Source organism: Rhinolophus sinicus, linkage group LG07, assembly GCF_036562045.2.
Source record: "Rhinolophus sinicus isolate RSC01 linkage group LG07, ASM3656204v1, whole genome shotgun sequence".
NCBI lineage: Eukaryota > Metazoa > Chordata > Mammalia > Chiroptera > Rhinolophidae > Rhinolophus > Rhinolophus sinicus.
The window spans coordinates 101,886,834-101,901,238 of record NC_133757.1 but is presented as its reverse complement, the minus strand read 5'-3'; the positions used below and the strand labels follow the sequence as shown (position 1 = coordinate 101,901,238).

The 14,405-nt window shown below is 37.6% G+C and overlaps 1 protein-coding gene across 2 annotated transcripts in view; it reads left to right on the top strand.

Moving 5' to 3' along the window:
* The first annotated feature begins 2,181 nt into the window (after positions 1–2,181).
* GLRB (glycine receptor beta) overlaps positions 2,182–14,405 on the top strand; it is a 56,098-nt gene continuing 43,874 nt past the window's right edge. The window contains exons 1-2 of one of the 2 annotated variants that reach the window (XM_074338396.1): positions 2,182–2,435; positions 4,328–4,478. In XM_074338396.1, the coding sequence (XP_074194497.1) occupies positions 4,357–4,478 (122 nt within the window). In that variant the 5' untranslated portion in view covers positions 2,182–2,435; positions 4,328–4,356. Of the gene's footprint in view, positions 2,436–2,732; positions 2,914–4,327; positions 4,479–14,405 lie in introns of those variants that run through there. The other variant, XM_074338397.1, reaches the window with a different exon arrangement.

Sequence of the window (14,405 nt, the reverse complement as noted above, 5' to 3'; positions counted from 1 at the left end):
AGGTTTAGTCTGGAAAAATGAATGTGGGAGTCATCAACATGGTATGTAAAGCCATATCACTGGATGAAATTACTAAGGGAGTGAATAGAGATAAAGAAAAAAACAGAGAACGTGGATCAACACTTGACCGGATTGGGGAGAATAAATTATTTCATAACATTCGGAAGCTTCCCCTTTGACAATATATGAAACAACTACATAAATATAGGTGAGCAGATTACCTTCATAGAAAACGTTCAAAATTCTGAACTTCACAGCTCCACAGGCCTGGAAGAGGTCATTTTAGGTCATTAACTGTATTTTCTAATCTTTGGGTAAACAACAAAACAAAACCCAAACCCATCCAGACAGTTGAACATGCCTTTTCTTATGATTAACCTAATTCTCCAATAGAGATTCCATAAGTGGCATATGTAGAGATAATACTAGGGAAGGTGAACAAGTCAACTTTAGATATTTTCAGCATAGAAATTCTTCTAAAAGTGTCCCGAAGATTTTGTAAATAAAAGGTAAGTCTCTTTCACCATACGAATCTGAGCATCCTATTTTTACAAACTCTTAATAATTCCTCAATTATATGAAAAGTAAGTTTAAGGTTTTCCTCAACTTTTCAACACCTTGGTTGGATGAAACATTATTTTATCCTTCCTTATATGACCTATTCTCCAAAACATATATTTTATAAAACTTACATGATCAATACGGTTCTCCTTTGTATACCTTTCAAATCCAAAGTCATATCGTGATCCAATTTGGAGTCTCTAAAAAGGACAGCCCTTTAAATAAAGTAATGACTAAATGCTAATTTTAGGCAGCAGAATATCTTGTAAAGTTTATAGAACATGGTTTAAAGAGAGTCCTCAATTTATGATGGTTCTACCTATGATTTTTTTTTTTACTTTAAGATGCAAAAGCAATACTCATTCAGTAGCAACTGTACTTTGAATTTTTATCTTTTCTGAGCTCGTCGTATGCCATACCATACTCCTGTGAGACTGGGCAGTGGCCATGAGCTGCGATTCCCAGTCAGATGCGCAATCATGAGGGTAAACAACCGATACTCTATGGTGAGTGTACCGTGTTGCCAGCCTTGTGTGTGTGTGTGTGTGTGTGTGTGTTTGTATGTGTGTACTTTGTATTTCCACATTCCATCATGTCTACAAAGCACCCATCTGTGTCTCCTGCTTCTAGTGAGAAGAGGCAGGCAATTACTGTATGTAGGGGATGCTCCCTTCTCCCCAAATGATATAGGTTGACACATTTATTACTGGATAAGTCTGTGGGTCCACAGTATAACACTAAGTGATGCTCACCTGAACCAGTGCTTTCTTAATAAAAAAATCAGTTGGGCAGACAGTCAAGAGATAATAGGAAAGCTTTGTCTGTTATCCAAGAGCTCGACAGCCAAATGAAAGGCCACTTCCTAAACAAGGACAATGAACACTCTGCTAGAGAAAGCTGATATCATATCTGACCCAGAAGTGTAACAATTAGACTTTGAGTCTCTGGTAAATTCCATTCAAGCTATGTGACACCAAGTAAATCCCTTAATATATCTTAGTTTCATTTTCTTCATCTGCAAAATGGGAATGAAAACACAACACTTGCCCAGGAATGACTGTTGTGAGGGCCAAATGAGATAATGCAGTGAAAGGGTTTTGAAACTATAAAGTTCTGTACACATGTCCATTATGTAACAAATGTTAAAACAGCATTACCTGCATGATTATATGGTCTTAGTCATTTTGCCCAGTGTGAGGATGCTTAGAAAGGTCAGGCTTTGGGAAACTGGAAACAAGACTCAGAGATTAGGTTAGATGCTGGAGTCTAGGCAATGATAATATAGACTGTTAGTTGTCGGGTTTGGTCCAAGAAGGTCATTTATTGTTCTATTGCTTTTTGTCATTAGTGGTCAAAAGGTGACCATAAGTGATTGCAGCTTCTGCAAAGGTTTTTTTCGTTTGTTTGTTTTTTTGGTTTTTTTTTAAGTTTTTTTTTTATTTCTGTACCAACACTGACCTTACCTCACCCCGTCCTCCGCTCCCAGTCTTTAGTCCCCCTTAAGGGGACTGCGTTCCTTCTGATCTGATACCTCTGCAATGCCTGGAGAGGCAGGTGTTGACGTCCTTCCACGCTGGGTCGGGATACCTCTTCCCGCCCCCGTGCCGCTGTCCCCGTCCCCGATTCCCCGCGTCGCGGCCCGCGGTCCCCGCAGCGGCCCAGACCGCGTCTGCGGCTGCAGACGCCCGGCAGCGGCGCGCCACGGCGCAGGCTCCGCGACCGGAGCAGGCGCGTCAGCCGAGCTCCGCGGTGGCGCGGGCAGCGGGGACGCACCTGCCCCCGCTCTGCGCCCGCCGCACCCCCCGGCAGCTACCGCCGTCTGGGCCCCGCGCCTCCTCGTCCTGGCCTGGCGGCTGCGGGTGGCAGCGCCTGGGGTACGTGTGCGGGGCTCCACTGCGGAGGGAAGGGCTGGGGAGGACAAGGTGGGCAGTGGCGGTAGTCTGGGGACGGTACAAATGCCTCTGCGGAAAGACCGCGTCCAAGCCCGGGGTGGCGGAGGCACGCGGAGCACTGCGGCGTACAGGGGGTGGAGGCGAGCGCTCCCGTGCGCGGGGACGGGGGCGCAAAGTAGCTGCAGCCGGGTCACGGATGCTGTGGCGTCCGCGGACACCCTGGGGATGGAGAAATGCAGAGGGCCGGGGATGATTAGAGAACGCGAGAGGGGAGGGCTTCTGGCATTGTTTGTTTGTGAAGATCCTTCAGTCATTGCAGCTGTCCCCTTGGAAAGGTTGGAGGTGAAAGAGAGCATAGTGATCAATTTATTGCTCGCCCCTTGAAACCGTTAGGACGACCCTTCTGTTTTCTTGATAAAGGATGTGAAGGTGGGAGAACTACCTGCTGCTGTGAGCAAAGGTATCTGGAAGCTGATGCCACCGTAGGATGGGGGAAGGGACCGGACCGTCCAATGCTGTAAATTGACAGAGAAGAGCCCTCTGTCGTTGGCTGTTGGCCTGATAAGCACCCTCTCTGTCTTCATTATGAAGGACCTGGCTTGCTCTAGGGGGTGTAAAGCATACATGTGAAAAAATCATTTCTGGGAAAAAGGGAGATGAAAAACATAACATAGGAGAGGCAAGTTTGTAAGTGTGAGATGGGGATTGAGTTAATGTTGAGGTATATGACAGGTCTGTCCCTCTGCAGAAAACAATGATGGAGAAACAATTTATGGCTTGGAAATGAAGTATGCAGAAGAGGTTTAAACATCCCAGTGTTAGTAGAAGCTTAAAGTTGTTTTTTGTTTGTTTGTAATGCATCAGACTCTGGCAAGAATATAATTCTCATTTGATCATGGAAAATGTTATTTAAAATGGCTAAGATTATTTGGAAGAGTCTGACCATACTTGCTATATTACTTTATATAAGGTTACCTAGAATTTCTTGAGTCAGAGATCATCTTTTGAGAATAAACATTAGTGTCATGCAAGTATGAAAGCTATAAAGCTAATTTAAATTAATATGCACCTTTTTTTGGTAAAAGGTAGCTTGCAACTTTAGTGTTTGTAAATAAAAAACAATGAATTTAGAGTGTGAAACTCTTTGATACTAATGTTTTTCTTTTATCTGTCAGTTCTTTAATACTTAGAATTGTTTTCCTTTTAAAATTGTGTATTGCTTACGAAAAATATACATGAAAAATTCAAATAATATAGAAATTTTAAAAGAAGGCAAAAATTTAACTCAAATGTATTAGCATGGATAACCATTTTAACACTGTGTTAAACATCCTTCCAGACATCTTTCTAAACATAGATTGATATACTATGCAATTCAGTATCAATTTATAATTTTATATAATTATAAGATCAGAAATATTGCATGGTATCTTTTATATCTCATTGGGGTTTTATTTCCTGCCATTATTTAAACTACCTTTTGCTGTTAAATCATCACATAATATGTAAGGAAGTATAACCACATAGGATTGAGCAGTGAGGATCTGATGTACAAATGTCCCTTGAGTGGTAATTATCCTACTCCCTAAAGAGTTATATACCATATTTCCCCGAAAATAAGACCTAGCTGGACAATCAGCTCTAATGCATCTTTTGGAGCAAAAATTAATACAAGACCCAGTCTTACTTTAAGACAAGGTGTAATGTAATGTAATGTAATGTAACGTAACATAATATAATACTGGGTCATACATTAATTTTTGTTCCAAAAGACGCATTAGAGCTCATTGTCCAGCTAGGTCTTATTTTTGGGAAAACATAATAGTTAATCATTTGCTTCATACCTGTAAATGTTTTCTTGTTCTTTTTTGTAGATCCACTTCCTGAAATTTAACTTTTCAAGATGAAGCTTTTATTGGCGATTTCCTTTTTTATTTTAATTTCCTTGTGTGTTGAAGAAGCCTATTCTAAAGAGAAGTCTTCAAAGAAGGGGAAGGGGAAAAAGAAGCAGTATCTATGCCCATCGTATGTTCTTCACGTCTTATATTATTATATGCAGAAATGTTATTGCATTTTTATCAAAGTAAGGTGGTTTAATGAAACACACAGTAGCAGAGCTTTTCATACGAATATGCACCCATTTGTTTCATAGGTAGAAAATGACAGGCTGAAGAGCGGTTAAAATGTGAAAGCTAATTCCCAGTATTAAAGGTAAAGTTTTATAAAGCTTCGTTTATGGCCCGGGCTTATAAAATTTTACACGTCCTTTATAAAAGTGGGAAAAAAGTTAATATTTTTTTCTTACTTACATGTGCAACTTTAACTGGATATTGAAATTCCATGTTTTTATCAAATGTAAGTACAAAAGTTGATTTACAAAAAAAAATCTCCTAAAAGTGGACATTCATTAAAAGATCAGAGGGTAAACAATAATGTTAAATCTATTAGTTTATATTGATGCATGGCACAAGAAAATTCACATGGTGGTGGATCAGTTTTCTATTTCAATATTTTTGGTAAAGGACTGATATTAGGAAATTAGGATATTTCTCCAAAAATATGTCATTAAATTTGAAGTTACACGTAAAAACAAAATCTAAATCTGAACCACCCCCACCCCCCTAAAAACCAACAAAGTTTTTTGGTTTGTACTCTCTTTTTGTTTGTTTAATAGGAAAGGTTAATATTACTACTGAATAACAGCAAATAATATCCAGTAGAGCAATTGAACAGTATATACATAAATAACTTTCACAAAATATAATATGCTTTTAGGTAATTAACGTATGTAGTGATCTGGAGTAAAAATTAATTTGCTGTTACAGATCATTTTTCAATTAAGATTTCTTAACTGCCATGTTGATCACAGGTAATATTATTCCAGCATCACCATTATTAAAATGTAGATTATTAGACTTTTATAGATATTCTGTTAAAGATATTAAGGTACATTTTGGGAAATATATTTTGTAAAGAAAGGATATTATACTTGGTATTTTGGAATAGATATTTGTATGACTATGTGAGACTAGCATTAAACAAGGGTCCGTATTAAGAAATACCTCCTGGTTTTCAGCTTTAATAGTCCTTTTTACTCCAGTGCTACACGGTCTGAAGTCTGGGCCAGATTTCTGGGTATGTCATGAGATGACCCTCAGTTATATTCACATGTCCCTCCTTAGCCATCTAAGGAGGCTTAGCCATAGTTCCCTCCTGAGCAACACCCAATTGGGTATGAAGTGTGTGATGGGGGAAGGTTCAGGAATAACTAGCGTTTGCAACCATCACTAACTACTCTTCACTCTCAGAGCTTTTGTGCCACAACCAAGAGATTAGCATTTTAGGGAAATAGAGATAGTCAGACTTAAATCTTTCCTTTCCCTTCCCAAGTGAAAGGACACCTTCTTATGTTTTAGATATTCTCTATATTAACCTTTTTTATATGATGAATGTTGACATATTGACACAAACTTATATATGTATTGTAGTCATGGTAATTCTATATGTGGGGTCAAGACACCTTTGATCAGTCTGGTTTCTTCATATGAGGAAGCTCATAGGGCTCATATCTTCTTCCTCCTACTCCATTAAATAATAGGAATCAAGAGTTTTGAAGATGGCATCAGCAAGCCTAATAACCACCATGTATCTTACAAGTCTTTTAGAAGACACTTTATCCCTTTTCAGAACTAAACTATTAAAATTGTCTTATATATAAACTGACTGTATATGCTTATAGTTATTTAAGACAGATTTTTAGAGCTGAATCTAGTAGAGAAAGAGAGAAATAATAAAAGTTCTCTTTTGGTGAATTTGGAAATCTTCAAGTGAAAGGCCCAACGTATACCTGGTAAGCCTTATCACATTGTTTTAGATGTGTTGAGTAAGTAATTGAAATTTTATCTTTGAAATTTTCTACTATAGTTTAAAATGCATTTTATTTATAATCATGACACTAGATAAAGCTTTACTAATAGTTGCCATGGTGATGCTGTCCCAAATCTGACTTACTGAAAAGTAGCTGTACCTTGGAGAATTCGATTTGTATTTTTTGTTTGTTTGTTTGAACATCATGTTAAGACTTTTGATTTTATTACCACTGAATTGTGAACTTCAGAAGACTAGAATTTTCTCTGGCTATGATTGGGTCCATTATATTAAATTTCTTTGAGCATCCAGATTAAGAATCTCAGCTCTAATAATGTGCTGTGAAAGGATATGCAAAGTATTTGCATTTTAGGGGATTAAACAGTTTGCCCATTTTGTGTAGGTTGATTAAGTATAAAACATCTTGACCATGAGGCATATTTAAGATTGCAAAACTCAGAAATTAGGTACGGACTATGCTAATACTCCTCAATATAGTGAAATTCTTGCCCAGTGACGTTTCGATTTATTTAAGCTTTTTTTAAAGTAGTCGATCAAACAGTGGTGTTGTGTAGACATATGCATTAATGCGTTGTATAAGTGTAGCAAACATGAACGAAACACATCCCATTTTACTGTTATAACAATATTTTCCCTCAAAGACTGTACATCAAGGAAAAATGTTTTAAGATGTAGAAGAAATAAAAGATTTGGGGTTCTTAATACTCTAGAGTATAATTTTGATGTTGAGCTTGAATCATATCATAAACTTTTCCCGGTCTTTACTATATATATTTATAAATACATTGTTTTGAGATGCTCTAAAATCATAAATATATGCTATTAGTACTAGTTTTTTTGATGTATAAATGAAAAATCAATACAACACTGACAAATTACCTCATAAATTTGTTTTCAATTTTTAAATTTACTATATATGAATAAATAAGAAATAAAATGTAAATTAGAATAAAAATATTTTAGATTAAGTCCTTGGACACAGCTTTTATTTTACAGCTTGAATTGACATTGACCTTAATCTATTGGCCTTTCCTCTGATTTTCTATACATTCTGCCTGAGTGATTTTGTCCAAATCCACAGCTGTAACTACCATTTAGTTGCTGTTAACTCCTAAGTCGCTATGTCCAGACCAGACATCGCTGAAAAATGCCATAGTGTACAGCCAGCATTTCTACCTGGCTACCCCATTTTGACCTCAAACTCAACTTAAAATGGTAAAACTTGAGTTCAGAAATCCTCTCCATCCCTCCCAACATAGTGTTTCATTTCAGAGTAAATCATAGCACCACCTCCTTTCCCTTCCAAATAAAAGTCCTGAGGATCACTTTAGACTTTCTCTTTCTACTTTATGTTAGCTTCTCAAATTCAGTAGCCACCAAGACTTCTCAATCCACAGACTTCACCATCTCTGGAACATGTCCTTCAGTTTCATTCCCATGCTTTATTACTCTTCCCCACCCTTATTGGGGAAACTCTGTCTTCCTGCTTCTTGTCGTCCTCCATCAATTCATATTATACGCTGATGCTAGCGTGTATTTTCTAAATCTTCAATATAGTCAAGTCATTCTAATGCTTAGAGTCTTTTTAGGGACTCCATAGATTTCTGAATAAGGTCCTGATTTTTTGGCTGTACCCAAAGCTCTTACTGAACTGGCCTCTACACCACCAGCACTATCTTTCCATCCCAGCTCCTATCCCAGCCCAACCCACATATGAGGCAAGTCTCATACATACTTGCTCTCTCACACCTATGAAAGTGTTCTTTGCTTTGCTGAAAATGCCAGTGTTCTCCTTCTATCTTTAGTCAACTCCTGCCTCAGTGATCTTGTCCAAATCTATGGTTGTAAATACCATTTATTCACCATTGACTCCTAAATCTGTATGTCTGGCCCAGACCATTCTGAAGAGCATCACACCCATGTGTCCAACATTTTAATCTGACTGCCCCTTAATGACCACAAACTCAGTCAAACCCAATTATTTCCTTTGGGAAACTTTTCCTAATCCTGATGGTCTGATTTAGATAGACCCACTCTGTGTCTTCATAGTACCCTAATTGCCTGTCATGTTTATCATACTGTGTGGTAATCATCAGTTTTAATTGTCTGCTTTCCCCACTAGATTGTAAGCTCCTTGAGAGCACTGTCTTACTGACTTCATCATAAGAGATCAACATAGTGCCTCTTGCATGCCCTCTCTCTCCCTCTCAATCTCTCATACACACACACACACACACACACACACACACACACACACACACACAGTACACACACACACACACACACACACTCATACTAATTTGTTTAAAGAGTGAGTAAAAGCCTAAAGATCTTTGGCTTTTATAAGTTATTATGTCTGGATTGGTTAAAGTCCTTGAAAATAACTTATATGATCTCTATGGACAAAATTTATAAATATGGTCTCAATATTAAAACTAGATGAGTTCATAGCTGTTTAATTAGTAGAACATCTTCAAACTGGATGATGTTTCCTGGTGAAATTTCGGCTTTATCATTCTCAGTATTTTATCAAAGACTAAAATAAAATATACATTAGGAAACACTCATCCAAACAGGATTATATATATATATATATATATATCCTATCTTCATAGAGTATAAGTATATTGGATTTCCGAAGGTATGGGCAGTTTTTCAATTCTCCCATCATTCATGCATGAGAGTTCCAGTTGCTTCACATCCTTGTCAAAACTTGATTATTGTCAGCAGTCATTTTAATTTTAGCCATGTGATGTGGGTATAAAATATCAAATTGTTATTTTCATTTGCTTTTTCTTGATGATTAATGTTGCTGAGCCGCTTTACATATGTATATTGGACTTTTAGTTATCCTTTCTCGTAAAGTGCCTTTTCAAGTGTTATCCATCAAAAAAAAAAAAAAATTGTGTTGATTTTCTTACAATCAATACATAGAAGTTATTTATATAGTCTAGATAAAATTCTTTGTCACACAGATGTACTACAAATCTCTTCTCCAATCTTTATGATGGATTTTTTACTTTCTTAACAGTGTCTTCTGATGAACTAAAGTACTCATTTTTAATGAAGTCTGATTTATTAATCTTTTTAAATGCTTTTGTGTTTTATTTCAGAAATCTATCTCTACTCCAACATCATGAAAGTACTCTTTCAGGTTTTGTTCTAGAAGCTGTATTGTTTTATATTTCACATTTCTGTAATTCACTTCCATTTATTTTGTATGTATGTTATGCGATAGGGTCCAGACTCATCTTTAAAACAGGCACATAGAATTAATACAGCGCATTTATTGAAAAGGCCATACTTTACTAAATTGCGGTTGTACCACTCATCTGCTACCACTAACACCATGCCTCTACAGATTATCTTATTACTGTAGCGGGATGCCTGTCCTCTAGCTTTGTTCTTCTTCAGGTCCTTTGTGTTTCTGTACGAATTTTAGAATCAGCTTCTCCTCCTTTTTCGTACACATGACACCGAATGCTGAGAATTTCATTGACATAGTATCGTTAACCCAAAACCAAACAGCCAAAGTGTGAGGCACCACCGTTTATTTGAGATCACAGAATTGTAATTCGAGGGCACAGATTCAGTCAGAAACCCAAATTGGTTCCTGATTACAGAGTGAAGGGAAGGGCTTTTTTTCTGGGTTTTTTTTTTTTTTTTTTTTATGAATTTATGTTTTTCTTATGATTATGTGAATAGAAGAAAGGAATTTCCCTACATGTTAACAAACTGAGTTACTTTTTGCTATACATGGCTGGTTACTGATTCTATGTTCACAAGGAATGTCCATAATAATCAACAGTTCTTGTGGTCAGGATGTCTGCTTTCCTGTTAGTTTTACAAATAACTGTTTATAATATGATGTTGGCTTGGCCCAGTCCAAAGGTTATGTTGCCCAGTTTAAACATTCCAAAGGTTCAAGGGGCAAGACTTGTAAGCTGTTCCTTTGGAATGGCTGCTGTGGCTCTATTTTAAAATGGCTCCACTGATGTCAACTTTTCATAGTATAGATTCAATTTTGTTTCTAATTTGTATTCAAAAATTGAATTAAAAAGTCAACAAGGAAAAAAAAACACACATGGGAAGAAAAGCAACACAAACAAAGTAGGAATAAAGATATTTACCAGGACATTGGAATAACCACCTTTTCATAAATGTGGCTAGATCTGGGATAATGGTTATTTGAAACCATATCAAGTACAAACCACAGAATGGTATAGTATTCTTTAAGGAATAGGGATGGGGGACTTTTTGATTCCTGTCCTGTTGCCAATTACTCCATGAATCAGGGGTTGAGCTCCATGGGGCAGGTATTTTTGTATATTTTGTTTGCTAGTATTTTCCCAGGGCCAAGGAAATGACTGGTTATGGTAGACAGTCACTAAATATTTGTTGACTACTACCTGTGTAGTATATGTAGAATGTGTAATTCTATTTTAGTATGAGTTTTGTGGGGGAGAAATAGTTTCAACTCTTGAAAATTTACATTCAAGGAACATTTTCCCCCTCCCCCAGAACAATGTTAATAAAATACAGGTGATGATATTAATCCTGTCATTAATCACTTGGTAACAGTACTGGATACGATATCATTACCTTTAAAAATAAATTTCAAAGTCTATCACATGAACGTATTTTTGGTTACCTTTAAGGTTCTAAATTGTTTCATAAAATGGTGCAGTATATTTTGTATTTTATCTTCTAGATGCTCATGTAAGAACTTTTACATTTTGGCAGATACACAAGAAAATTGTTCTGGATTGTTAGCTTGAAACTGTTAAGGGTGACACTAAATCCGTCTGACTCAATTTTCCACTACGAGGTGTGTGGTTCTACCTATGTTCCCATCTCCTTCTATTCCCTTCCCTCCTTACAGCGTAGGAGCTCTCCTCCCATCTAAAGCCAACTCGTGCCCCCATCATTTAGATCTCATTGACTTCTAGTTTTTTGGGGGTGGGTGGGTGGGAGTGAAAAGGAAATCTGAAATTCGGATTAACTTTTTCAAGTTTTCCCACTCAACTGGATCTTTTAAAATCCACTCAGGTTTTACAACACAGACTAATGTAAAGAAAAGTGCAACATGTCTCCAAAACCCACATCTATAGTCACGCTTTCTTCTTTTCTAGCATCCAAATAGTCAAACTTTTCTTTTTCTGGGAGGAGGGATTTTTAAAAAAGTAGAATTGTTTTATTAATTTTCAAAGTTGAAGTATTTACGAGCTGTATCCAATGACATGTCATCCTGCTGGCGTTTACTTTGTTTACTTTTTATCTCCCTGAGTGCCAGATTCTCCTTAGAAGAGAGCCAAGAAATGAAACTTTGTTTCCAAACAATAGCTATGTAAATAGTTCAAGGAATCAGCCATTTTGTTCAGCCAAAAAAAAAATAATAATAATAATTTATGTATTTTTTGTCTAAGTTAAATTGAGCAATAATGTTAGTTAAAATTTACTGTATGTATACACACAGTATGGTTTTGGGGAGGTTCACTGGAAGTTGTTTTTAAATTAAAATAAAAATTATTGTGGCATGGACACTTAACATGAGATCTACCCTCTTAACAGATTTTTCAGTGTACAGTACAGTATTTTTAACTATAGGACAATGTTATACACTGATGTACACCGATGTCTCTAGAACTTATTCATCTTACATGACTGGAATTTTACCTGTTGATTAGCAACTCCCCATTTCCCCTTACTCTAGCCAACCACCACTGTATTCTTTGCTTCTATGAGTTTGACTATTTTAGAAACCTCATATAAGTAGAATCATATGATATCTGTGCTTTTGTGACTGACTTATTTCACTTATCATAATGCCCTCAAGGTTCATTCATGTTGTCACATATGGCAGGATTTCCTTTTTTAAGGGTGATACTGTTCCATTGTATATGCATATACCACATTAGAAAAAAAAAGCCATTCATCTGTCAGTATCCATTTAGATTGTTTCCACATGTGCGTGGCTATTGTGAACGCAAGGGTCATGAGGGCACAGATACAGGGAGGAGCTGGGGATTAGAGCCCAATTGCTGTGAACTGAAGGGGCTGGGATGGAGCTATGATGAGCTCCACTTGTGCCAACCGCTGCTTGGTCCTCTGTAGTCCACAGGGAACTGACGTATACTGGACCCAGTCATTGTTCCAAAGCAGGTGAGATAGAAGCCAGTCCCTAAGATAGCATCTAGAAAAGCTGAGATATTAGATGTGAGGTCAGACTCTTTTCCTGGTCAGGGAGAAGCTGCAAGCTGAGGGTTCCCTCTGAATTATATCTGGGGCTGAGGATTATGGTGAGAGGTTATCTACACTTTCCCTACTGATTTCACTGCATATAGTTGGATGGAGAAGCCTCTCAACTAGTTTCTGGATTTCAGACAAAGGGAATTGATTCCTGCGTTGCTATTGAGTTTGTTGGTCCATTGGGGAAGGGAAGGTGCAGAGCTTCCAATTTCATCTTGCTGAAGTCACTGCTAGTCAAACTTTTCAAAGATGTACTCCCTTATTCCACTTCCTTCCCTACTACTCACTAGTCTCCGCTCCAATCTGGTTTCTGTCTCTTTCGCAGCTAAAAGAGCAGCTCTCCCTTTGGCTAAATCCCACGAGAGTTTCCAGTCCTCATCTCGACCTCTCTGTTCCATTTGGTCCTGTTAACCAATGCTTCCATAAAATATTATTTTTCCTTGAGTTCTGTTGACATCACACACTTCTGTATTCCCTCCTTCCTCTTAGGCAGTTTCTTGTTTGTCTTAATTGTTGGCTTGTTTTCTTCCATCTGGCCATGATGAGTTGGAGTTCCTCATGTTTCAATTCCATGTCTTCTTCTCACTGTAAATAACAAGTTTACTCACTCTTTTCTAACAAGTGACTCATCTGACCACTAGAATCATCTAAGGAGCTTTTAAAATCCTGATGCCTGGGCCTCATCCCAAGCTGATTAAATCTGGAGGTGGGGAGTGGGCCTAGGTATCAGTAGTTACAGAACTTTTTAGATGAATTCGATGTGCAGCCAATACTGAGAATAACTAGACAACTTCATCTGAACCCACAGTTTTAAATTGATTTAAAGGTGAGGATACTTTTATATGAGAATAATCAACTTACGTTTGATTCTTAAGTGCATAACCAGCATCATGCACCGCATAAAGGAAATGCTCAAGGACTTTGTTAAATGAATTCAGAGATGACTAAAGTAAAAGAGAAGTGCAGTGTAATAATTGCATGATAGTTATGTTTCTGTTCTTTAAGGAATCTTATTATTTAGTTGGTCTTGTAGCCTGAATCTTCTCAGAGACAGACTCTGAGATGAAAATTTACATGCAGAGAGTGCATCGGTTGATGCCACTGGGAGCTCTGAAGCTGGGATGTCCTTCCAGAGTTGTCTCCATTAGTAGGAAGGGACTCAGATCCCTTCCTTTGTGTCCCCACAAGTTTTTTGGTGTGGGTTGCCTGCAGAGTAAGACACCTCCCTTCAGCTGAAGGCTGTTCCAGAAGAGACCCATCTCAGACCCTTAAGCAGGCACATTCCTGGCAGCAGCCTCCGTTTTGAGGGGGCGAGCAGGGGTGAGAGAATGGGTAGAATGCAGCACCACGGCCTCCACTACTGGTAGAGCTGGATCATCACCTGAATGGGATTTTAGAGATCACGTCATTTAAACCTTTGATTTAAAGGTGAGTATACTGAGGCTCAGAGAGGGTAAGTAATTTGTGCAATATTATGTAGGAATCTGTCTGGGGCTAGAAGGCCAGTCGTTTGACTCAGACAAGTGTTTCTTCAATTATACCCACACTTAACTTTATTATGTGTGTGACTGTGGGTTTATCTTATTGCCATTTCTATTGGACCAGAAGAGAAACATTTTATATTTATGCTATGCATGGAAAATTGACAAAAGGTAAGTACTGTTCCAGCTACAGTTAATAGCAGATTAAGGTTATTACTGTAGATTTTTATTTGCTGGGCCAGAATGTATTACTATTTCTGCATACTATGGTAAGTAATTACACAGTAAACATTTTGTTTGGATTGAGGTTTAATTCCTTATGTCATAAGGTTTG